The sequence below is a fragment of the Danio rerio genome, chromosome 15 (assembly GCF_052040795.2).
Source record: "Danio rerio strain M-AB ecotype USA chromosome 15, GRCz13ab, whole genome shotgun sequence".
In the NCBI taxonomy this organism is placed as follows: Eukaryota; Metazoa; Chordata; class Actinopteri; order Cypriniformes; family Danionidae; genus Danio; species Danio rerio.
This window is the reverse complement of record NC_141035.1, coordinates 36,386,363-36,409,920: the sequence shown is the minus strand read 5'-3', so window position 1 is coordinate 36,409,920 and position 23,558 is coordinate 36,386,363. Positions and strand designations below refer to the sequence as shown.

At 38.1% G+C, this 23,558-nt stretch overlaps 1 protein-coding gene and 1 long non-coding RNA gene across 5 annotated transcripts in view; one reads left to right on the top strand and one right to left on the bottom strand.

Moving 5' to 3' along the window:
• The window catches only part of stard13b (StAR related lipid transfer domain containing 13b), a 173,801-nt gene that overhangs the window by 72,078 nt on the left and 78,165 nt on the right, over window positions 1–23,558 (top strand). The window contains exon 1 of one of the 4 annotated variants that reach the window (XM_087284425.1): window positions 22,726–23,109. The exons of the other annotated variants lie outside the window; for them this stretch is intronic. Coding sequence (XP_087140551.1) covers window positions 22,986–23,109 — 124 coding nt within the window. The 5' untranslated portion in view covers window positions 22,726–22,985. Of the gene's footprint in view, window positions 1–22,725; window positions 23,110–23,558 lie in introns of those variants that run through there. 4 annotated transcript variants of the gene reach the window in all.
• Window positions 8,896–23,179, bottom strand: LOC141377875 (uncharacterized). Its single transcript, XR_015509752.1, has 3 exons — window positions 22,738–23,179; window positions 18,749–18,841; window positions 8,896–10,446 (listed from the first exon to the last, which is right to left on the bottom strand). It is a non-coding gene; the product is annotated as an uncharacterized LOC141377875 (long non-coding RNA).

Genomic DNA, 23,558 nt, shown 5'->3' with positions numbered 1-23,558 from the left:
TTTCTTTTCCAATTCTACTGTAGTCTAAATCTGTCAGCAGTGATGTTGTGAACTCTCATTCTGCCTCTATGCTGTGCAGGGTGATTCTGGGGGAAATTTCTCTGGCCAGCTGCTTTCCCAGACGGGCTCTCTCTTTTTTTCTCTCATCCAGGGTGGCTCTGAGAGGCCTGTGCGAGTGACCTCCAACAGCTGCAGCCGCTCACCATGCAGTCCTGTCTAGCCCGACTCACTCCGTCTCTGTGGAGCCCTCTTTATTTAAGGCCCTTTTAAGACACAAACCAGCAGATCTGTGCCTGATTTACCGTCAGATGAAAGGGAGTGATGTCCTTGAAGGAAACTGGTTGGTCTTTTCCGCCAGTGCTTTTATATCATGTTCGCTGAAGGTGTATATTTTCACATGCCAATTCTACTGTTGGATCCTATTGTGCTTCGAAAATTAGGGTGGAACTGTAAAAACAGCCCCAGCGCTAGAAGTTATTATTCTGACCTTGGTTTCCACCACAAATTTCAAAATACCCTTGTCAAAAGAAATGAGTAGCTGGCTGCTATCGCGCAGAGAAGCAAAACAAATAAATACTGTTAGATCATTATTTTCACTGTACGAGGGCTGAGATGCCTTTGAGGGTAATAGTTTTGCAGATTGTTATTTGAGCTAGAATAACGCTTCTTGGTGGTACAAAAGGTGATGTGGTTATTTGAATGGCAGCCAGAATTTTTCGCTTTACAAATTCACATTTCCTAATGGAAAGCGACCTCTGGATTGACATTAAACTGATAAAAAAGAACATACTAACTTAATATCCTTCACACACTGTTTAAAATTATTTTTCTAATATTGTTTTAACAGAAGTAGGACAAATGTACATTTTTTCAGAGAGAGTGTAAATATAGTCCTCGTATAGTAATGTTTTGACTTGGAAATTCCAGTAGAGATCATACAACAGGTAGAAATGTAAGAGTTTTGGCTAGTTGATTGGTTTGTTTGTTGGTTGATTGGTTGGTTAGTTGATTTGTAAGTTAGTTTGTTTGTCTGTTGGTCGGCTGGTTGGTTGCTGGGTTTGTTTGTTTGTCTGTTTGTTGGTCAGTTTGTTGGTTAGTTTATTGGTTGATTTGTAGGTTGGCTGGTTGATTGGTTTGTTGGTTGGTTGATTTGTAGGTTGGTTGGTTGGTTTATTTGTAGGTTGGTTTTTTGTTGGTTGGTTAATTTGTAGGTAGGTTGGTTAGTTTGTAGGTTTATTTGTAGGTTTTCTGGTTGGTTGGTTGGTTAGTTTATTGGTTGGTTTGTTGGTTGGTTGGTTGGTTGGTTGGTTGGTTGGTTAGTTTATTGGTTGGTTTGTTGGTTGGTTGGTTGGTTAGTTTATTGGTTGGTTTGTTGGTTGGTTGGTTGGTTGGTTGGTTAGTTTATTGGTTGATTTGTATGTTGGCTGGTTGGTTGGTTTGTTGGTTGGTTGATATGTAGGTTGGTTGGTTGATTTGTAGGTTGGTTTGTTGGTTGGTTGGTGGATTTGTTGGTTGGTTGGTTGGTTGGTTGGTTGGTTGGTTGGTTAGTTTATTGGTTGATTTGTCGGTTGGTTCGTTGGTCTGTTGGTTTGTTGGTTGGCTGGTTGGTTTGTTGGTTGGTTGGTTGATTTGTAGGTTGGTTGGTTGGTTGATTGGTTGGTTCATTGGGTGATTTGTAAGTTGGTTCATTGGTTTGTTGGTTGGTTGAATCACTCCAGAATCTTGACGAAATTAGTAAGCCACCCGAGTACTTCTCGCATACAGATTTTCGAATTCTATGAATTCGGACATACTACTCGGCTCGTATAATGATTTTAGAGTACTATATGGAAGTACGCGATTTCAGACGCATCGTTTCTTTTTTTGAATGGTGATGTTTCCTCTTTTTACAGTTTAGAGTTATTAACAAAAGTGAATGTTCTGCCTAGATTGAGTTATTCTGGATTTTTAATGATTAGATTTTGTCAAGTTTTCAGTCTCTGAAATTGTTCAAGCAAATTTCAAGCATCAAGCAAAAAAAAAAAGAAGAACTGATGAACAAAATCCGGCTAGCAATCAATTTTGTTTAGAGAGTTTTTTTCTGAAAAGTTATCTTCTGTTGTAAACGCCTCCGGACTACCATTGTTCCATTGTTCCGTGTGTAAATTACATGATGGGTGGGTGTGACTTGGGTAAATCTCGCCCTGAGTACATGGGGCCTGTGAACCACTTGTTTATTTGAAAACTTACCTGTCTGTAAGCTTCCAGTCAGTACGGTCTTTCACTTCACATTTGAGGGTAGGCCTATGCGATTATGTTATTATGTGATCTTATTGCTCCTGCAAAATGAATGACATCATGAGTTAAATTTACAGGCAGCTCGTCATGTGGCCTGGCAGGCTGTGCAGTAAAGAGAGCCACACTGCCATGAAATATTCCACATGTGGAAAGATGGAAAATGGCTAGTGGTTTCCTGTGTACTTCTATTGTTGGCACTGGCACTTTGGAATTCTATCCTTTTGGAATTGCTCTTTTTTGGTCCTGATAGTTTTATAAATCCTGTGATTGTTTTTGCATGAGGATTGATGGGTTGTTTTGGTTGCCTGCTCACCATGCCTTTGTGTTTATAAAGCAATTTCCAGAATGTAACATTTTAATTTGCCCTTACTGCTCCAATGCAGGTTCTTGCGGTAAGGAATCTGCCTCAATAATTCTCTTATAATTTAATTAACTCATGCTTGCCAGACTGTGATGTCCTCTCAATAGGAGGTGTCTTGCAGGGATTGAACGGTCACTAATTTGGATCAGGCCCCATTGTACAGGACTTGTCACCTCTGCAACCCCCAGCAATTACATGGAGTGCTCTGCAAATCCCAGGATGTATAAACATCCAAAGACTATCGAAGCTGTTGGACATTTTCTTTTCTGTTCTTTGAGCTTTGTTTTGTTTCTTTAAATGAAGTGAACTCTTTGTGAGTGTTTGGGGTTTAAATTCTTGTCAGAACTGAAATGGAAAATGCCGAATACATAGATTAATTGACTGTGAAATCTTGCTTATACATTTAGATTTTGGTGGGGATAATATATAATATTAGGATTGTTACGAAGCAGATCCTGAAAACAGATGTGTGGATTCAAATGCAGTTTATTAAAAGCAAGGTCGTACAGGCATTGGTAAAAAATAGCAGAAAAACAATAGAAAAAAGGTACTCCAATAAACATGGTTTTAGGGATTAGGGATGGCTGACTTGAAACTGATGTTTCGACATAGTGTTGAGATCCCGAAGGGATTTGAAACACTGCACTGAAGCATTATCTGAAACACTCAGGTCTCATGACTAAGGTGATTCGAAACACCCATGTTACATGACTATAGTGTTTCGAAACACCAGGTCACCTGACTAAAGCGATTCAATGAATCAGCCATTTCAGAAGCGTTTTGAGACCTAGCGAATCTGTGGTTGACTAACAGGTTCGGAAACATATCTATCTCAAATAGCCTAGCGGACTGTGTGTGTGCATGGAGTAACTGTCCAGCAAACGGCTCGAGTTTGAATCCCGACTTGTACAAATACTCTATGATTATGACTTGATGTAGTTTATTATTGTTTCCTTTCTATGACCAAAAAAAAGACATATTTATTCACAGTTTTCATTCAGATGTCAGACCAATGTTAAAACAAAAACAAAACAAAGCAGAGCATTTAAAAACCAACATCTACAGGTGCATTTCACTGGATTTGAACCCATTATCTCAGCATGCTAGTCAGGGACTCTCATATCTCAACTAAATCACTTGAAACCTCAACTCTTCAACATGGGGTTTAATACTGTTTTTTTTTTTTTTTTTTGCTGAAGCTTTTCCAGAGCAATACCTAAAAAATGACCACTAGATGTCAGTGTAGAGACGAGTTTTGAAACGTTTCGAAGCTTTGACACATTTGCTACGACAGTTTCAGTGTTTCATTAAGCCTCACTTTGCCCACCACTAGTCAAAATACAGGTGAGAGGTCAGGCTAGGCGGCCAAGAATCAAAACGGGAACAAGTCAAGAATCAAAAACACGGGAAAACAAACAAGGAAAAACAATTCGTTAATATTTCAGTCCATCATGAGCTACAGCTGTGTCTGTGTGAGATTATTGTGGGATTATTGTCAGCTGTTGCAGGAGTTGATGGGCGCAAAGAGTTCTGGGGGTTGTAGTTTGTTGAAATAGTGGTTGTAATCTCCTGCGGAGAAAACACTGCTGGCGATCACAACAAAGATATTAAATAACTTTTTAATACCCTTCATTCATACATTTTCCTTTCGGCTTAACCTCTTTAGTATTCAGGGGTCGCCTCAGCAGAATGAATCGCCGACTTTTTAATGCTTAAAATTGCAATTCACTGTGATGGCAAAGTGAAATTTTCCCTAAAATTTCTAGTCATGATCCTACAGAAATCAGTCTAATTTGCTGATTTGATGTACAAGAAATTTATTTTTTTAATGAATGTTTTGAACATTAATGAAGGAAATTAAAATATAAAATAATTTAATAATAGTAATTGAATAATAAAATACTAATAATTGAAAATAGGAAATACAGCAGTTTTTAGTCATTGCTTTAAAATATATATAAATATTGTGTATCTGATTCAGTTACATTTCGTGGTCACATATACATTATTATGCAATGTAGTACACAAAGACTTTTGGTGGATTATACTTTATAACATAGTTATATGACTGCTTAATAAAACAAGTTTAATATTGAGAATCTAGCCCTAGTTATTCTGATTATTCACTTGGATGGTGGATCACATGGGAAAACTAGGTTGATGCCAGAAATGGTGTTAGTGAGACCAGCAGGGGGCGCTTGCAGTCCGTGTGGGTCCAAATGCCCCAGTATATTGATGGGGGCTCTATACTGCTCAGTGAGCTACATCTTTTGGATGAGATGTTAAACCGAGGTCTTGACTCTCTGTGGTCATTAAAAACGCCCTTCAAAAAAGAGTAGGGGTTTAACCCCGGCATCCTGGCCAAATTTAAAAACCAAATAGCCAAATAACCATCCCCATATCATAACTCACTTCAGTGGCTTCAGATTTTTGTTGTCTTGTTCCTAGTCCAAATATCTAAATGTTTGTAATAAAAGAGGTAGTAGAAGTGCTATGTCAAAAATATTGTCTTGTTTAAAGAAATAATAAATACAGCAGTGTTTTTTAAGCATTGCTTTAAAATATGTAAATAATTTGTAATAATGAAAAAAGCAATGGTGCGTAAAACATTAGTAAGTTTCAAAACAACAACAACAAAAAGCAACAAATAAATCAGCATTTTAAACGTTTTTCTACAGTATTAAAGCCTTGATGACAGGTGTGACTACTTTGTCTTGTAATTTCGTAAGGAAATTAGTGAAATTTACAAGTTAAAAACTTAAAAGGATAGTTTACCAGGGAAAACTGTTACAAATAGTGTTTAGTTTCTTGCACAGACTGATCTTTTCACTTCATAAAACATCTGAAAGTATTTCGTGTTATACCATTATATGTTTTTTAACTCTTAAAATGCTTGTAGCAATTGACTTGCTTTATCTATTATGAATCAGCAAGGTTTCACCTTCAGCTACAACCTATATGGCATAATAAATAAGTAAATCAACAGCAAACTTTTATATCTGCATGAACAATCCCTTTAAAATATGAAGACATAAAGCTGAAGTCAGCATTTTCAGTCATTTTCCCTTTTCTGTTACTATTAATAGGTTGCAGTGTTTAATTTTAAGGACATTCTTGCTTACTCGGTAATATAAACAACTTGGCTCAACGCACTCAATGTAGTGATACAAGAAGAGCAGATTGCAGAGCAGGATACTTCATGCACTACTATCTAAACACCTTGCCTCTCTTAAGTCTCATGCCTGCACAGTTATATAATCCCGCTGTGTCCCTGTGGGATATGAGGGCTTTCTTGTGGTTAAATGCTTATTAAACAATTTGGCCTAGTAATCAAAAAGGCAACGAACGAGAGAGAATAAACAGACTTTCAGTTGAGCTTCCGAGCTTTGCCAAGCAGCTTGTCTGAATTGCCTTCTGTTTCTTTTGTAAAAATGCTGTCGTATTGATTTATTACTTTGTTGATGAACGACACATCTGTAGTCAGAAATGTTTTACATCTAAAGTAAGGTTTAATCTTGCTTCACTAAGAGAATCTATTTAGTCAGCTGCAAAGAAAGAAGAACATTGGATTTGCTCGTTTTATTGCTTGTTTCTTGTTTGGCTTTGTGTTGGGTCGGATTGAGCTGTACAGTTGTCATCTGTTTGATTTAAATCAATTCAGATGTTGTCTGAAATCAGATGGTAACCACTTATTTTTGCATTCAGCCAGTAAGCAGCTCAAGTCATTTCCATTAAATGGGAATTTGCACTTACAGTGTGTTCCTCTGCGCAAATCACAGCCTGCGCACATGCAAATTGGGTAAGAGGGCACTGTGTGTGTGTATACATATGTGTGTGTGTTATAATCTCCTCTCTGCTAATAGAAGCCAAGTGGTGTGTGTGTGTGTGACTGTAAATGTTTTCCCATGGATTTCTGTGGTTGGTTGAGTCCTAACAGATTCTGACTTGACAGCATTACATGCTTTGTCATACTGTTATTTTGCAACAGTGAAACAATAGCGTTCACAGAGCCCTCAGCTCCTTCATGACATGTGTGTGTAATTCTTTGTGTCCTGGTCTACATTTGTCCACTATGTAACATGCTGTGTCTTAAAATACTTTAATATACAGTTAATTTAATTTTTATTCTTTAGGTCATTAAATTACTCATGTTCATTTTATTTGTTCATTCTGTTAATGCTTACATTTGGCTAAATATTATTCTGAATTTGAATGGCTTCCGTTCAGTTATTTGTTTATTCATTCAGTCGCAAATATCTGACCATGCAGTAACAACCCAAGCTCATTCTGAAAACGTAGTCCCGCGGACGTTTCTGGAGACAGCGGAATATGTCCCGGGGGGTACGTACGGCTGCGTTAATTTTTTTCAAGCGAACGCTGCGAGGCGGTGTGACACTGTTCTCTTTCGCGCTTGCCTTACCTACTTGTGGAGGGCTTCCCCGCTACAACCCGTTTGTCCACTCAGCTCAGCGTGTACGTCGGCAGGCTCGAGATGCGGAGAGGGGTGAGCACAGCGACCGGTTTCGAGTCCAGGGAAGAGCGGTTCCAGCAATCAGGTAAGACAAAAACAGAATCCCAAAAATTAAGTGAACGAGTTTCGTGACAGGGTGAGAACGCGGCAAAATCCGAAAACGCGGTGGAATAAAAAAAAAATCAGGGCTTTTATTTTTTTTGGACGGCTTTTGTGAACTGTTGCTCGGGTTTAGGGAAGCGAGCGGGCGGGCGGCCAGGTCGATTGGTAAAATTGGGGGGGGTTAGGGAAGGAGGAGGGCGAGTCGGCCGATTGGCCGGTCGCGCAGTCAATCATCCGGTCAGTCGGACAGCGGCCTTCGGCGGGTTCATGCGAGAACAGCGCTGGCGCGAACTTGCTCGCGAGAGGCGTCTGAGGTGCGCACAATAGCGGCCTCTTGCGGATTCGCGGAAACAAAAACTGCAGCCGTACGTACCCGCCGGGACGTATTCCGCGGTCTCCAGAAACGTCTGCGGGACTACATTTCCACAATGAGCCTGGGTTGTGCAGTAATGTTAAAGTAAAATGTGTTACTTTCCTTCGGTTGTCTGATTCAGTTATATTTATTGTCACTAACATGTCATTATGTTACATACTATAAATAAACAAATTTGGCATTGTTGGCGGATCATACTTTACAGTGGCGGTTTATATACAGCCCCATATACAACCCCCCCACCTTCCTTGCCTTTTTTTACTGCAAAGTCATGAATTATATCATCATTTAGCCCATTAAAGTAAACCAGAGTAAATAACAGAAATCAATCGTAAATGTAACTGAAAAACGATTTAAAGACACAACTGGAGCGATATGAAATTTTTTTTGCCTGAAAATTAATGACATTTCTATAGAATACAAAAAAATATGTTTTATGTAACTATCTGTTGTTGTAGACCCGACTCATGGCCTAGAATTAATGTTAAGTCTTACCTCCCTTATTCCTTTCCTCCGTTGCCTGCAGGGTGATATGCCACAGCCATATCACCCTGCAGCCCAAGACCGGTTACTCACTGAAGCTAAGCAGGGCTGAGCCTGGTTAGTACCTGGATGGGAGACCACTAGGGAACACTAGGTTGCTGTTGGAAGTGGTGTTAGTGAGGCCAGCAGGGGGCGCTCAACCCGTGGTCTGTGTGAGTCCTAATGCCCCAGTAAAAGTGAAGGGGACACTATACTGTCAGTGGGCGCCGTCTTTCGGATGAGACGTTAAACCGAGGTCCTGACTCTCTGCGGTCATTAAAAATCCCAAGGCACTTCTCGTGAAAGAGCAGGGGTGTAACCCCGGTGTCCTGGCCAAAGTCCCTCTATCGGCCCTTACGTTCATGGCCTCCCAATCATCCCCTTCAACCGAATTGGCTCGATCATTGTCTCTCCACTCCACCTATAGCTGGTGTGTGGTGAGCGCACTGGCGCCGTTGTCCTGTGGCTGCCGTCGCATCATCAAAGTGGATGCTGCACACTGGTAGTAGTGTGGAGAGACCCCCCTCATGATTGTGAAGCGCTTTGGGTGTATGGCCATACACAATAAATACACATTACATTTACATTTACATTACATTCTGCTTCATAGCTTTGTTTAGTCAAAATAAGATTATCGTCATATTATACCTTTAGTTTTGTCGACCTGCAAAACTCGCTGTTTGCTGACACCTCTGCATAAAAGTTACTCTGGTTTTACAGTGCATAAGCGGCGTGTATTTTATTTGCGTGCATGTAAACAACCGGCATTCATACGGGGAGCAGAACAGCGCGCGAGGCATTCCTGTGCGCATGTGTCAGTTTGCTTTCATCAGCCCTGTTTTGGTTGCACACAGAGGACAACAAACTTGCACGTGCAAAAGGCGCCAAATGTGAATGGCCTCTTATGTCTTTATTCTGGGATTACCACTGTAAATTATTGATCTTGCTTAAAGTAAAGTGTATCTCAAAGCTTTTACTGAGGCTCTTTTTTTTTACACCGTTTCCCTGTACTGCCCATATTGCCCATGCCTAAATCCGCCACTGATACTTTATAAATACAGTAAGATAACGGCTTGATAAAACAAGCTCAATATTGTGGATCTTGTCATTTACATCAGCGATAGGTGCGTATTTATTTTGTGATTTCTTGATATTATGATGTATCATTACACTCCTACTTATTAGTCTTGTTCACTTGGATGGTGACCACATGGGAAAGGTTGCTGCCGGAAGTGGTTGTTAGTTAGGCCAGCAGGGGGTGCTCAACCTGCGGTTTGAGTGGGTCTTAATGCCCCAGTATATTGATGGTGACTCTATACTGCTCAGTGAGCACCCTCTTTCAGATGAGACGTTAAACCATTTGTCTAGCAAAATATTATAATTACTGTTGATTCTGTCACTGTTTACTGGCTGTTTGTGTTGGAATGTTTAATTCATGCAGTTGTGTGTTCGTTAATTCTGTTTATTTGCTTTGTTTGTTCAACACAATCTAGCAAATGTGGCTCTATATCTCAGGCTAACTTACAGCTAGCATGCAAATAATCTACAGTATTAAGCAATTCCAGATATTGTAACTTCTATCATATTATCATTTTTTAAGAAGCAGCAAACTAGTGTCATTTTGGAAAAGTTGAAAGCACTGCAAATATTGTATACCACAAAAATAGTATTGACCAATGTGTTATTCCTAGCACAACCACAGTCACTCAATTGCATGAATTGGGACAGTGATTTAATAATTTACACTGTAAAAAGTGAGTAAATTCATTGCCTTAAAAGCAACAAGTTGATTATACTTTTAAAAGCTCAGTAAACCCATTGAACTTTTACAATTATGCACATATTTTGTTTACTTAATACTTATAAGGCAATGAGTTTACTCTCTTTTTTAAATGAAGTCAACTAATCGGTTCTTACAGTGTACATCTGACCTCGTGATTGTAAAGCAATGACCTGATGATGTTTACCACAATGAATCACTTTCACTCGAGTGAACTATTGCTTTAAGGCTCTCCTCCCCCTCCAGCCCTCAGTCTAAAAGTAGATATACATTACATTTGTGATTTTCTCTGGAAAACTGCTGGCCCGGCTTGGGAATATTTGCTCAGAAAATTTATAGCGCATACATAAGACGGGTGTGCGTATGTGTGAGTGGGAGCAGAAGGATGGTTGGGGGAAGAATTGCTCGCCTTGAATGCATTAAGCTGGGAAGCGTGATCCCCCCGGAGAATTCCTGGAGCCTGGCCTGGGACCTCACGGCCAAATCGGAGCCCAGCTTCCCAACATCTGGGCCTTTTCTCATTCCAGCTCAGTGGTCAGTCTGGAGCTCAATTCGCCGGGCTTGAAGCCAAACAAACAAGAGGTGCAAGAGAAGATCAAGATGCGGTTTCATGTATAATTCATAGTGCAGATTAAATGAAACCTCTTGCTGGTGAATACATATTTTATTAGTACGTGTGTGGGAACTATCGCAGAGCATTGAGTATAGATTAAAGACTCATTCACACCAAAACCAAACCAATTCGTAATATTATTTGGTTCATTTTAAGTGTGTGCTCTGCAGGTTTGTCATCGTCCACTTTAAATATTGAAATTCTTACAAGTAGGAAGGATTTCTCATTGGTTGTAGATGTTTTTAGTGTTTATCAACAGAAAAAAATCTGATATGTTTTGAAAAAATAAGTGATTTCATCAATATCATTCATATGAGTTGCTTTAGTTTTAGTTGTGAGCTCTGCTATTTTTTCGAATTGTTGTCTATTTTTTATTTTCATTTTGTTTGATTGTTCTACATGTGTACAAAACTTAAAGCACCAGTGCAGCTCAAGCTAAATCAAAGAACACTCTGAAGTGACGTCATTTCAAATGAATTTTGTCCAAAACCAGGACTGAGCCGATAAACAATATTATATGGAATCGTGATAAAATTTGTCAATAACAATAATAGGATCTGGACGTTTCTACTCTATAATGCTCTAATAGCCAATCGCATAGCAGAAATGTGCAACAATGGGAATCTAAAAATGTGTTGAAATTAGAAATGTTCTGAATTTTTGGCCATCGAAAAGGTATCAGCCAAAAATATGTTATGCCATTTAATAATTTTAGCATTTTTGTGGCTTCAGTCATTGTTGTGATACTCTTTTAAATATGGAATCATTAACAACTCATATTGAAATATATATTGTTATTGTTCAATATGGAAAATTATTATTGAGATTGTATTTGTGCCATGTCGCCCAGTCCTAGCCAAAACAAAAATTTGTCATTAAAGTTATATGGTGATGATGTAATATAGGCTTGTGTCTGAGGCCCTGCATTTTTCTGGTTAGGTTCTTGCATTCTAAAAAATATGCACAAACCCAACCATTGGGTTAAAAAGTACAATTTAAAGTCCATGTGAAATTAAAATTTATGATGTTTATTTAGCTAGCACATATTGTTATTATTTAGGGGATAGATTCATCCATGCAAGTGAATCCACTGAACAATTGTTTTGGTTATTCTTCAATTAACGTCTGATCATTTGCTTCTTTGTTTGCAGTGGCGATTCTTATCTGTTGATGTCAGTTTGACAACTTCAGCCACGATATTCTTAACCACCCCTCTCTTATCGTTATTTAGGTATGAGGGAATGATGCTGCAGAGAAAGTCCTGCCCCCTACTTAATAATCTGTTTCAGTTTGAAGTAAATCAACAAGCTGAAATAAATGCCTTAGCAACTTCCAGTTTATGTAGACTTTAAATTGAACAGAAATTAATAGAAATAGAATAGCCAAATATTGTCTTTGTTCATAATTGATTCAATGTTACATTTGAATAAACGAATACAGTATGTTCAATCCATTGAGGTCATAGACAAGTGTACAACATGCACACATTAAAGTGCTACTTTATTACTGAATAATATTCATTCATTCATTTTCCTTCGACTTAGTCCCTTTATTCATCAGGGGTCGCCACAGCAGAATGAACCACCAACTTATCCAGCAAATGATTTACACAGTGGATTCCCTTTCAACTGCAACCTAGTACTGGGAAACATCCATACACACTCATTCACACATACATTATGGCCAATTTAGTTTATTTAATTCACCCATAGCGCATGTCTATGGACTGTGGGGGAAACCAGGAGCACCCAGAGGAAACCCAGGCCAACACGGGGAAAACATGCAAACTCCATACAGAAATTACTCAGCCAGGACTCAAACCAGCAACCTTCTTGTTGTGAGGCGACAGTGCTAACCACTGAGTCACTGTGTCTGCCTATTTAATAAGATATTAAATAATATATATAATATGAATATAAAATAATACAGTATTATAAACCTTAATACTGTTAGAGACTCAAAAAATGATGTGCAAGTAGCTTATTAATTACCTTTAACAATGTATCTGGTATGAAAATAATGAGAAAAATAATGAAAAAATTACCATTAATACTTGATTTACTGGATTTTACTCAAGAGCTTCATTTGCCTATACATCACTTAGAGAGTAAAATGTGTTATATTCACACACGTGCAGACTATAGGGTCTGCTTAGAGAGTGGATAAGAGTTTGATGGGGGTTTTGCCAAAACAAGCAACCCCAGTGGATTTGTGTGGAGAGTCATTCACATTGTGACTGCAGCTTACGTCACTGCTTCCTCTGCGTGTCCTCCTAAAGTCTAGCCAGAATAATCTCCTCCTCGATATCAACCAAAAAGATGCAGGAATCTTCAATGCAGAAGGAATGATAGCGCAGAGCCATGAGCGCAGGGCTTCCTGTCAAAGGCTTTGATCAGGAACATGACCCGCTTGACCCCATTACCGAGCACAGGACCAGACAGCGTCTGAAGGTTTGCGTTAAAGAGGCTCAAATATTTTTAAACGAGGAATTTCGGCAATCTGAAAAGTCCATGTGGTTTCAATTGCGTAGCTTGACGCTGGTTGAGAATGCAGAGACACCAACTTGGCTACTGTGCAAAATGTGCTGCCTGGCCGAAGTCCCATTGGGTTTTTCTTGACGCTGAAGCTCAACCATCTGTACCACATTCATATTCTCGCTGGCAAACGTTGAGGGCTTGCGCTGTAATTCTGTGAAACTAATTACTTCACATAAGCACTCGTAGATTCACATCTGGGCTGGTGTATTTCTTTCACAGTATCCATTTCGGGTTTAATCTTAGAAATCAGTTTATTTAATGAGACGTTTGGAACCGTTGCAAATGTATCCAGTTATGATTCAGTGCTTTCCGGTTGTTTCATTTCAGTGAAAGCAATGGTAAACTAATATGAAAAGTTTATAAATAAGTGCGATTTTAAGGATATGAAGTTTATAGATAAAAGTGACCATCAAAATTGACTCCATTGGTTTCCATTTTAACAAATTTTTCAAAATTCACAAAAACATTGCAAATTGAGCCCCGGTCAAATCACACAATTTTTATTGTCAATTACTAAAGTCACTATGTCAGATTATCTTTTTTTTTTTTTGGTCTGTTTTGTTCTGAATGTTCAATTTTAGTTACATTGCATCTACATGCTAACTAATTCTCAGATTATAGGCTGTTTGGTTGGGGTTAGTGTACGTTGACGTACTTGCAAAGTTTCTTATAATTAGTTAAATATCTGTTAAAGGTGCATATCAACAGATATTAAGCTGACAGTACAGAAATAATCAAATGGACCATCAAAATAAAGTGGTACCAATTTTTTCTTGATAAGATCTTGACTTGTCGTGGGTAACAAATGTGCAATACCACACGTTCCTTCATGATCAGTCATCTTGTGATGTCTACGACAAGCGTTACTTCCCAAAGCAGTCACAAGTGTTTTTATAACAATATTTCTAATCCCAATTTCAGTTTTTTTAATCTTATTTTTATCTCAATAAACACTAATGCGTGCAGACACCTAATAACCACATTATTTAAGGGCATTTTTAATGGCATGGATAGGATCAAACTTATGATTCCTTTTTAATATTAAGATATTTTCTTTGTAATCTAAATGTATATTTTTTTGCTATGGGTTGCTTATAAAACACACATGAACTTGCCGCGAGTGAGGAGAAAATGAAAGCTCATCAGCAACAAGAAAAATCAGATGCTCAAGACATAATCTTTAAAATAATGACATTAAAAAAATTTGTAAATATATAACTGAGTTTTTTTTTAAAGCTGTCACAGTGAAGTGTTCTTTAAATCCTTCTTTTTCTCAAAGCGAAACAAATCATCCACCCGTATAGTTAAGTAGTGGAGGGGCACAAACAAAAATATAATTCATATATTTTTCTTGGAAAAAATAATGCTTTGAAACGAATTTCGTTTGGAATCATTTGTATCCTAATTTTAAATGTATTTTTTGTTGGTTAGTTATCTATTAGATAAACTAGAATAACAAATAACATCTGAGGTGATGTGCTTCAAAACAAGTCTGTTATATGCGCCAAAGCACAAATTGCCAGGAGATTGTACTGGTTTGTTAAATAAAATAATAGACTAACCTAAATAAAATTAAAGTGAAATATTTACAGGTTCAGAGAAGCCTATATTAAACTGTTTTCACTATTAATGACAAATTTGAATAAGCAAGAAATGCTTTTGCAATGTATATGCAGCCCTGAACATGTTCCTAGATTACCTTGGAAGAACAAATTCTTTTGGAAGGCTGAGAGAACTCAGAAACTTGCTGAGAATGAAGATGTCTGCATATTTTTGCCAGTCTGTCTGATAAAACTGCTTAAACACCTTAATATTTTAGAAAAGGTAGTTCAAGTTTGCATAACCAAAAGCCGCTTTCACACATACAAACCTTGCTGGCAATTTTCTGGAAAGGGATCATGTGTGAATGGGCCCTTTTTAACAATACCGGTAAATTTGTTCCGGCAATTTTCCAGAAAGAGAAGTTATAACATTACTGTTAAATTGCTGGAATGATGCGCTGTGTAAACGCAGAAGGAAGATTGCCGGAAAGAGCATGTTTATGCTTAGAACGTGAGACGTCTACTCCAGTCAATCAGAATATTCAGACTGATTCACATCCGCACTGAAAATGAAAATAAAAGCCTTTTATTATTTTTCCACACACAGTTAGCTGCTAAATGTTAGTCAGATAACATTCCCATGTTCCTTCTTAATGCCAACTATGGAAAAAAAATATTGTTAAAATGCTTATGATAAACTGCTGTTTTTTAACCTTCAAGCTCTGCTTCAGTCGCTTCACGCATGTGCACGTGAAGCAGCCAGTGAGCGCTACCACACACATATATACATCTTGACACATGAAAGTGTTTCTTTATATGTTTTTATCAAAGTTTTTCCCAGAACTTACCATCCAGAGTTTGTTATGTAGTCAAATGTTTACAAATACAAGCGCAGCAATTTAGTGCTCATTTCTGGTTAATGATGTCAGAATTTACCTGTATTTTGGAATGGATGTGTGAACAGCGCTTTTTTTAATATACTGGTAAAGTCGTTCCGGAAATTACTGTATCGGTATCACTGTGTAAAAGGGGCTAATGATTGATCTTATCCACCTGTGACCCACCCATAAGTAAATATGCAGCCTATTTTTTGATTACCTGACCAGCGCATTAACGGCAGCACCTGCTGAGATAACGGAGAAATTATGTGCTCCTATTGCAAAGTACCACCCACGTGATGGAACTCATTGTCAGGAACGAGAAAAAAATAAACATGCTAGACTTTCTGCGATGGTGTCGTGAGGTGTCACATGTATCATTTGTCATGACCTATGCCACATTACACGAGAAGAAACGATTGAATATTGTATCAAGATGCTCATTTGTCGTTTACGAATCCCGAAATCGTGACAACTTGGTGTGATCTGACTGGGGCTTCAGATGCATTTCCATCAAGTTTTTAGAGTGGCTGATTAGTATTGGTAACCTAGTAACCAACAGTTAATAAGGTAAGCTTAATGTAAACAGCTGATTAGTCATGTGGGTGTTATCTTTGCTATGTCAGAGTTTATTCGGCAATTGCAATTCCATCTCCCAGTATTTGTGATAACTTTTTAAGTTTTTTGAGTGAGTAAAAAATAATAGAATTAACAGATTTTTAATTGAAAAACTGCAGATCTTGTAAAGAAAATTGTAGATTTGTAGATCTCTTGGGGGTCGAATAAGTAAATCTCAACTGTAGACTGCTTGAAATGCAACATGACAGCAGAGGAAGCCGCTTCTGCCTTGGCTTATCAAGGTTGTGCTGACCACTTGTTTGGTGTTTTTGCTCTGTAGACTGGTTTTGTAATGGAAAGGCTGTGCTGAAGTTTAAAGTGACGGGTCTCTCAGCTGCTGACAGACAGGAGATCAAGGGCTCAGATCAGGCAGCTGGAGCACTGATGAAGAGAGACAGTTGCTGAGGTGGACAGACACGACCTGAGTCTGCGCTATTAAACGGACAGCAGTCTATGTGTTGGACAAATGAAGCTGAGAATAGAAAGCTGCAGGTCATCATTTAGGTGGTGTTATCTTGAGAGCTTTAGAAGCATGCAGACCCGGAGTGGAAGGCTAGTTAAAAAGCATTCTTTTGTATTTGTGTAATGTAAAAGTCTGTTATACATATTTACTTTCTATATTATACAGTATTATGCAGTTGCTGTTAAAATTATTAGTGAAATTTGGAGTATTTTTTAAGGCCAACACAGGGAGAACATGCAAACTCAGAAACACAGAAACGCCAACTGACCCAGCCGAGGCTCGAACCAGCGACCTTCTTGCTGTGAGGTGACCGCACTACCTACTGCACCACTTCGTCGCCAAATTAATAATTTAATACCATAATAATATAATTTAGTCATAATCAGGTGGCTAATAATTTTGACTCTAAAAATTGTTTTAAAAAAACATAAAAACTGATTTTGTTCCAGCCCAAGTAAAATAAATAAGATTTTCTCCAAAATATCAAATATTAATGGGTATATTTGAAAATATGCTCTTTACTCTGTTTAAACAAACTTAGCAAGTTTTTGATAAGAAACTTTTTCAAAAAAAATTGAATGAAAAAAAAAAACACGAATTTTAGGGCTAACAATTAAATTATTATATATTTTTAAAAAATTATTTTAATTTTCCCTTTAAAATATGTAAAGTTGAAGTCAGAATTATTAGCCTGTTTTTCATTTTTTTCTTTTTCAAATATTTCCCAAATTATGTTTAACAGAGCAACCAAATCCAACCAATTCCTAGTCTTTCTTTCAGTGGTCAGACAGTCATATCGCCACGCCAGGCATTCCAGTGCAGATCCTGCAAGAGGGGAAATGTTTGGCCCTGACCTCTGACCTTTGACACGTAAGCTGAGGCACAGCAGATGAGCCGCGTGTTCTTTCCCATCAGATGACTCCATTACTAACTACAGCTCATGCGCAATAACACTCACCTTGATAAAGGCTACTCTACTACCTGACTAAATGAATGGGGAAATGGGGAAACATAAAACTGCTTGCCAAGCTTACAATTACAATACATATTTGGAATCACCAATGAAATGAAACAACAACGGTATCATACAAACGTCCGAATCAAACAAAATCTGCATATTTTCAGGTTGCCTAAGCTAATGCGCATGCGCACTCGAAAGTAACGAGATCACCAACCTTATTTATGGCCATTCTACAGATTATCATCCTGTGGATAATGCTTGGTCAGTTCGCTCTGCTTTTTTTAAAGTAATTCACAGCTTGATCTTAAAGGCAAATCTCCTCCAGAAATGACAGCAACTCTTTGTTTACAAGTTTGTAGGCGTTTGAGTAGTTGCTGTACCTTGCGTTTGTTTCATAAAGATTACAAAACCGAAAAACTTTTGTTTTTAAGTGCACTTGGTTCATTTAAAAGTACAGATTTAAAACTTTATTTATATGCATTTCTTATGTCTGTGAAGCAAGTATTCGCTGAGAATCTAGTGTGTTTGTTGACCACAAAAAACTGTCGTAAAAGCACATGTCTGGTCTGAGTTTCTCCCCAATAGAATTGTCAGTCTATTGTGATTGTTGATTGGCTCCTGTACTAGTAGGCGGGGCTTTATTTGCCATTTTGACCGTTACATTTTAGCCCTGTTCAAAACTGTGAGTGACATGACTTGTGTATTCTTTAGTGTTTGGTATGAAGTTCGAGCAAAAAGTGTAGGCACTGACCTATCCTTCAGAAACAATTTTAAACTGAGTCTTTTTGGGAAGCAGTCTGTCATAAAATATTTGTAAATTGTAAATTTGACCAATAGATGACACTGTATCGACATTCTTCAGCACATTTCCGTCTTTAGTTGTTCGGATGATAGGAGTCTTGGGAGGCTCCTACAGGTGTTGATACATCTACCAACAGAACATTTTTCAATTCAGGCTGATTAAAAATACATGTTTCAGCCTACTTTTTTGTGAAACTGTACTTACTGTAAACTGTAAAGTAACACTGTAAAACTGCACTTAAAAATACATTTGCAGTTTCTAGGTAACATGAAAGCTACATGGCAGTGTGACACCAACAACTTCGGTTTCTTTTCACACTAATGATATGTACAGTGACATAACATCGACAAATTAAGGGTTATTTTTGTGCAGGTCTTTGCACAACACCACATAAATTCCACAAAATAACTTAACTGTGTCTATTATTTGTAATCAAATACTTGCCTCACCTGACTTTCTCCATATGGACAACTTTTCTGGCATGGTCAGTTCACGGTGCAGTGTTGTTCTTGTCATATGTACTGATTGCTTTAGTTTCAAGTCTGGTAAGGAAAGATTACAGAAAACAGATGAAAGCAATGTAAAATAAAGGTAAAACTAAATGGTCACAGTGCACTTTATTTTCTCATGCTTGTTTTTGAAAACGCTATTGGCTTAGTTTAGTTAAGGGTTTAGGTTAGCGGTTCGCTAGGTCATTTGTGCGAAAGCCCAACCTTCTAGACATGCACAAAAAGTACATGTAGCTGAAACGCATAACCAAATGTACCCTAAGTAATGTATCTTAAAAAAAATAAACTTGTATTTTTTTATCTGAAACGTGCAACCAAACATACCCGAAGCAATGTATTTTACCTTATGCAAAAATGTAAGCCAAGGCACGTATTTCCAATGAGCCTGGGTTGGCTTTTCCTAATGCTCTTTTTCACATTTTCTTTTTGGTTTTTAGAGGCACAGAGGACCTGATTATAGGTAAAGAGTTTCATGCTGAGGAAGGGCAGACATACGGTGAACACTGACGGCTTATTTAATTACGGGCCTCTGCGGGCTCCATTTTGCTCTCAGCATGGCATCATCCTCATAACAGAGAGGAAAGTGCTTTGTGTGACAGCGTTTCTGTCTGTAATGTGAAGAAATGATCCAAACTGAGAATTTCTTGGGTGGAAAAGGTGATGGGAAAAGGTATAGTCTAATGGAGAAATAGTCTGACCATGTTTAATTCAACTCATATTATTATCAGAATCTATTCACCCTAAATTTAGCGTTAGGTTTGGCTGTGCTTTAAAATCTGATCGTGTTTCTGTTTAAGAGTAGGCATGCCGTATATTATATTGTTCCTGTTTATTATTATAATTTGAAAATTGTTTATTCAAAAGAAATAGTGTTTTGTTTGTTGCTGAGGCACTTCTAGTAAGATGCCTTCTATATCAAATATTTTTGTTTTGTTTTGTTACTGTACCCGATCTTAGTCAGGTATTTGATTAAAAGTTCCAATTTGGAAACAATATTTTCTCCTTTTGTTGCTTATGGGCTTGGAATGATCTGCAAACTGTACACTCAAAAAATAATTACTGCTGCTTGTTCAAACTACAATCAGCTGAAAACACAATTCTTGTAATTTTTTTAGACAGTTTGTTTTATGTTCAGTCCACTTAAATTTTTAAAACATTAAGTTACTTAAGCAATTTTTGTTGGGTCAACATGAAGGAATTGAATTGGTCAAACTACCTGGTTAGAGGATTTGTAGTTTTCAGAATGCTTTGCATGGGATTGAATTAAAAGAGTAAAATGTTGACAATAAAAGTAATCTTAGAAATAGAATCTTCACTTTAGTTTGAAGATTTTCATGTTACGCTTTGAGTTTTGAGGTTATCAACTTGCAGAAGCACCCATTTTAGGGGTGTTGGCAGCTTAATAAGTAAAAATGCAGTTTTTTGCTTTGCTCAATGACCAATACTGCAACTGTCCTAAATTTAGTTTTGAGATCAGTCTCAGTTTCGATCAACATGTAACTCATGGTTAGTTTAGGAAAACTTCAAATAAATAAAACTAAGAGACTTTGAAATGCACGACACATAATGATATTGTCAGACCTTTGGTTTAATAAAAAATAAGTTAAATAAAAATACAAATGTATTTAAACTTTAATTTGATAAAATCATGTTGGACCAACTTAGTGGCATTTATTTGTGTAAATAGTTGTTTTGTAGTCGGTGCTAAACAAATGTATTGGATAGAAATCCTGCCCTCAATTAAATTGAGTTCATCCAATGAGTTATTTTTTTGAGTGTAAATTGAAATTTGAGTTGTCACTGTATTCAACATAATCTCCCTGCAGTTCCTAACTTTTTGATTTAATGGCTAATTCACATTAATTCTTACAATCTCATTCGTACATTTTTAGTATGATCTGCTCAATTTGAGTCTTGGCATGCTTAATTTGCTTCATCTTATTTTTCAAGAGTTCACACATAGCTGATGATTGATTATAAAGCTTGTTTGGCATGCTGTCCCGGGAGAGAGCCCTGAGCTCATAAGATCCTCGAGCCTGGGGCTCCCACCTGTTGCAAGGCGAGAAGGGAGTTTGAGCTCAGGTAGATCTCGAGAACTCCCCTACTGTAGCAACTATTGAACACATAGTGATTGCTCTTAAGAGATAACTACTTAATAGGAGCATGTCTATGGTGCCGATTTGGATTAGTCAATTGTCTTAAGTTGCATGTTTTTGGACAGTGGGAGGAAACCGGGGAACCGGGGGGAAATCCACGTGAGCACGGGGAAAACGTGTCAACTCTGCACAGAAACGTCGGCTGGCTTGGTAAGGACTAGAACCATGACGGTCTTGCTGTAAGGCAACAGTGCTAACCACTGAGCCTCCGTGCCACCAATCTAGGAAAGTAGGAGGAGGGGTGGAAGGGGGATTCTTTCAAACAAAGATGGCTGTTATATGGAATTTAGGGTATTTATAGTGGCTTATGCCTAGTTCAGACTGTGTGATTTTAGCCCCGATTTTGGCTCCCCTACAGGTTTTGAGAAATCGCAGACAAATGCCTGAAATCACAGGCAAATCGGTGCTCGTGCACGTGAGTGACAATCACACAGTATGAACTATCAAAAACGCGATCTGAGAGAATCGCAGATGAGTCGCCGATGCCTGTGAGATATTTAACATGCTTAATATCTGGAGCTGTCGGCGATTCAAATCATGCTGTGTGAATTGAGTTTTGACTAAAAATAACATCGGCGATCGCCTACAGCCAATGAGAGAGCAGCATTCACTTGTGTATCCGTGTGTGTATACCATAGACTGTGTATACCTGCTGCAGGCCAGCAGGAGGCTGGGGGGAAAGTTAAAAGCGCTCTTTTTCGGTTTATTTGGACCCACGAAATGGTGTAAAAAAACTAGTGAAAGTTTGACAGGACTCAGGAGCAACCGTGTCTGTTTGATGTTTCATACAGAAAGAAATTAGTTTATATCAATGTTAAGGAGAAATGGCTAATTCCCTTTAAACGCAGGTGAGCAATATGTACATTTTCTACCCCATTAAAGGCTTCTTTCTCATTATGTAGTTAATAATAAAAGATATACTAGGTGTTTTTGGCTGTGAGACGTAGTTTGGACAAAGTTGTCGGCGATTCTTCCTATAGTAAAGTCATGCAATGTGAAAGTCCTTGTCGCCGATCCATCTTGCAGTGTAAACAAAGCAGCGACGAAATGCAAGCCCAGATAGTCAAGCAGTGTGAAAACATCTGTGACACGACTACTTTGAAAATCATGCAGTCTGAACTCGGCATAAGGAATTGTCTGATTGGCGAATTATAAATTGAATAATGCGGGGCCGTCTTCAAGCAATCATAAGCACGTGATCCTCTCGAAATTAGTTTATAAATGAACTTTACAAAGTAACTGTTTTGTGTGATTATTTTGTTTTGTGGCAACTTCATGTACTGCTATTATCTCACTAATAAATCTCAGTGGAACTCATCCAGGCTAAATAAAGGATATAAAAAAATAATCATAGGCAAATTGTTCATGTTGGTGTATTCAGTTTATTGTTATTAAATTGCTGTATTTATAACATTATAACAAATGACCCGTAAATCATTAATTGTATATCTCACCAATAAAGTTAAATTGTTGTTCGTTATGTTATTTTATTATTTATTCGTTAGCTTTTTTGCTGTGAATAATTATAGTTTTTTTGCTGAGGTTTGACGGTGAGCTGTAAAATGAAGTCCTGCAGCGGTGAGAGTGATGATTGAGAGAGAATGTGTGTGTGTGTCTGTGTGTGTGTGTGTGTGTGTGTGTGTGTGTGAGAGAGAGAGAGAGAGAGAGAGAGAGAGAGAGAGAGAGAGAGAGAGAGAGAGAGAGAGAGAGAGAGAGAGAGAGAGAGAGTGGTCGTATGTTACGAGTTGGAGGAGAAACTTCAAACAAACCCACATCTGTAGTGAAACACACGGCGGCTGCAGACAGCGAGTGCGCGCGTCTCTCTCTCCAAAAGCGTGCCTCAAACTGGATTATTCGGGAGATTATTACCACATTATTCATTTCTTTCGATATGCTTCTATTCTTCGGAAAAGTTCCTAAGTGCGGTCTGTGGCTGCGGGGCAAGTGAAGAAGCGGTCTTGGAGATTTAACCGGAGTTCGCGCGCGAGTCGCTGATTGATTATTATGAGCGCGGACTGACGATGACAGCGAAACGAAAGTCTCTCACACTGACACTCAGACGATCTTTCAGCGAGCAGCTCCGAGAATCCACGACCAAAGCCTGGGATTTACTGTGGAAAAGTGTCAGAGAGAGACGACTTGCAGGTTAGTGACACTGAAGGAAAAGTTGACGCTCACGGAGTTGTGTGACGCTCGCGTGAAATGACAGTGATATGATGATGTGCACAACGTGGGATTAACGAAGTTTGTGTTTGTTTACCTTTGTGTGTGTGTGTGTGTGTGTGTGTGTGTGTGTGTGTGTGTGTGTGTGTGTGTGTGTGATCGATATAGTGTGGCGAAAATGTGAAAACTAGCCCCAATGCAAATATTTTCCAGAGTAGGTTTATTTTTTAAAGTGTCAGGCACAAACCTTTACTACTCACTTTAACCTTTGACTACTAAAATAATAGAATATTTGAAGAGTCCTTTAAATGGTATTTCACTTTAAATGCAATAAAAATAACTTGTTCGTCAATATTAAAGTAACTTTTCTGAGCCCAAGCAAGTCGAAGCCCAATGCAAATTTTAGAAGAAAATATATAACGGCATTTAGA